Source organism: Pollachius pollachius (genome assembly GCF_949987615.1).
Source record: "Pollachius pollachius genome assembly, chromosome: 1".
Taxonomy (NCBI): Eukaryota; Metazoa; Chordata; class Actinopteri; order Gadiformes; family Gadidae; genus Pollachius; species Pollachius pollachius.
In genome coordinates, this window is record NC_136934.1 from 17,093,595 (window position 1) to 17,096,756 (window position 3,162).

General features: G+C 48.3%; 1 protein-coding gene across 1 annotated transcript in view; it reads right to left on the reverse strand.

Annotated features, from left to right (window-relative positions):
* The window catches only part of cabp7a (calcium binding protein 7a), a gene marked incomplete at both ends in the record, with an annotated part of 21,473 nt that extends 19,303 nt beyond the window's left edge, over positions 1–2,170 (reverse strand). Inside the window, one exon of the mRNA XM_079754820.1 lies at positions 2,062–2,170. Within this exon, the coding sequence (XP_079610946.1) occupies positions 2,062–2,170 (109 nt within the window). The remainder of the gene's footprint in view (positions 1–2,061) is intronic.
* Between the last annotated feature and the right edge of the window lie 992 nt (positions 2,171–3,162).

Sequence of the window (3,162 nt, forward strand, 5' to 3'; positions counted from 1 at the left end):
CTGCTGCAAAGTCTCCTCAACAGACAAACACTCGCAGGTTTATCAGCTCCATAAGGACAGAGCTGCTGGGATGACTCATATTGTCCTACCCGCTTCGTCGCCTCGACTACCTCAGTATATCACCCCTTCAGTCGGCTGATGTGTGTATCGGCGTGTTGGATACCGGACAGTAAAAATAGGCCTATTGGTCTTTCGTGTAGACAACTGAACAATATAAAGCCAAGGTGAAACAAACACTGGAAACACAAACTGATTTTGATCGGTGAGCAAAACCGTTTTACCTGAAATAGACCGGATCGCGATGTGAAAAGATGAAGAGAAATTTGGCTTTTCTCAGAAGAGGGTTCCAAACGTTTTCGGTTGTAGTGAAGGTTATCTTATCTGAATGGCGGGAGTTTTTCTTTAAGGCAGCGCCCAAACGTAGAACTCAATTACTGCCCAGCCAAGGCCAGACCGATAAAAATTGGCAATACAAACTTGAAGATCCGTACGGTCTCACGAGGCTCTCTCGCGGGCTTCAAAGCGGTGGGCGCCACGGTTTGACGGCCCTCTACATGAGGGCCTGTAAAATTGTAGCGGTTAAGATGAAGCCTTGCCCAGAGGCGGTTCTAGTTTACTTTACAACCCATCAACCTTTTGCCTTTTCACTTCTCCTAATCTATTCAAAGTTTGGTTCAACTTGAAGGTGAGCACCGCAGGGTCTGCCTGTGAGGTGCAGCGTCATTCACAAGAGAGAGCTCCAACAGGTAGGTCCACAGCTAACCGTATCCAACCTCAGAACCTTTTCCATCTCTAGGGATTATAATCATATCGCAACAAACTGACATTTCTTATTTTTGGTAAGAAGCACTGGTCTGTGTACTGGTACAATTTTTGTTGCTTTTTTTGTCGTGATTAACACTTGCGTGTGTCTCTTGTGGGACACCTTGACAGATTGTGTTGCCTATCCGGGCAAATCTAGAAACACCTCAAAAAACGAAAATCAACCAGAATCCACTCAAGGCGCTACTTATAAACAGCATAGGGCGACAAAGAGGATATTCTGAAAATGGGAAATCTGAGCATAATAGCATAAAAGGATGAAAAATCAGAAAATAGGAGCATCGGCGATTCTAAAGATAGGAGCTTGGCTCCTTGGCAGCGCTGTTTCATTTAAATATCTCTGAGGCCTGTGTGCTGCAGCGTCGTTAAAGAGAGAGAGCTGCAACAGGTAGCAGCGGCCGTACCTGGGAACCAAGCACTGGAGCCGCATCCTGCTGTGGCCCAGAACCTTGGGGACCGGGGTGGTTCAGGGCCCCTGGCGTGATGATGTGCAGATGACGCAGACTTGTGACGCCAAAGGCTTGAATAATTTGAGGCAATAGGGCAATGCATTTTTGGGGGTTCTGTTTACAAGTCTGCTTTTTTAGCTCATCGGATCATGACACGTTTATCAGCAGTTTTGGGTGTTGTACAAATGTTCCGTAAGGAGCTATATGGTATGCATTACATTCCGGTGGTGTTATTATTTTGTATGCACAATTATCGGCAATACCCTTCTACAGAGCAGTTTCAGTCATTTCATGCAGAGAGGGTTTATATAAATCAGCATGTTGCCACACAACAGGAGCTTGTCTAAAAGCAGAAAACAAGGTGAAATGTATGGAACAAATACACAAACCATGCAAGGAACTAGGATAGCAAGACAACTCGAATTCGTAAGACTTATTCTATACTTCCAGTGTCAGCTCACGTATTACATTACTAGTGAGATGCTTATTAAACGTTCTCAAACAAGAACATCCTATATAATTACACAGCTACCTCCTCGTGCACTAGCAGCAGCGCTCCTCACGTGCCATGCGGTCGGCGCGGGAGCAGCGCTGTCCAAGGTTCTGACCGCGCGCCTCTTCACATTCTTCCTCTTCGACAATAGACCAAAAGTGCGGCAGTAAGCACAACTTAACTTCAACGTCAATTAAAAAACATAGCGATACACATGACGTTAAATTAAAGCAGCGTCCATCTTCTACGCTGTATGGTGAAGTCTACTTCGGCAGTATTTAGCGCGCCACATCTCACCTTCCACCTCGTCTTCAGGCAGGTTGACGGGAGCGCTGTAGGAGAGGATGTCCGGGATGGTGCAGATCCCCCGATACATCAGAGTGGAGGTAACTGGATGCATCGGCATGATGGCGACCTTTGGCTGCTACCTTCATATAGAAATGGAAGAGAATATCCCCACTCCCCTGCTGCCGATTAGTCGTGTCAGAGAGGGACTAGTCCATGGTTAGAGAGAGACTGGTTTAAAGTGGCCAGGAGGGAGTAAGTGAGGTTCTACAGAAACGCGCAAAAACGATCTCGCAAACGAAGGAACTTCCCGCCTCGTCGATATTTTCGTGCGAATGTCCGCCTGCTGCCGACTGATCGGCTGCGCGTTTTTAAAGTCGCGCGCCGCTCAACAAACTACAGTCGAGCTCGACGTTACGGACGTCGTTTCAACCGACACGATCTCAGCATGTCAAGCGATCACCGCGCTTTTTCCTGCCGTCTCCGTCGTGGTCCGTGTCAACGTGAAACGTGCTTGCAATATGAGCCATTCGACGTGGGTTTAATTCCACCGTCTTGTTCCTCTCCGCGCGTCCACTTGTTGGATGCGTGCGCTCGTTTGGCGCACCGCGTCCATAGTCGACCCGGCGGCGTTAGGCTATAATCCAATGCGAGTGGCTGGCTATAGATGAACAAGGAAGTAGCAAATGTGTTATCTTGGTCATTAAATGGAATATTTGGGGCGCGCTGAACAAACTCCCCCGCGGCCGCTGATTGGTGTCGAGTCCGGGGGCGCAACACACAGTTCTCCTTCCGCGCAGACGCGCACGGTGTGGTGGGGAGGCTGCAGGTCTTGTGTTAGATCTTATATGTAACAGCCTCCTTTATCTCTCAAACCACGCCGTCTGAACGCGTGTAGGTGTCCTCTCGCTCCCTTTCTCTCTGTCTCTCTGTCTCTCTCTCTTCTGGTCACATAAGCCTACAAGTGTCTATATCTGTGACTTTTGCTCTCCCACTCACTCTCGACACATAGGCCAACAAGTCTATCTCCCCCCTCCTCTCTCTCTCTCTCTCTCTCTCTCTCTTCTCTCTCTCTCTCTCTCTCTCTCTCTCTCTCTCTCTCTCTCTCTCTCT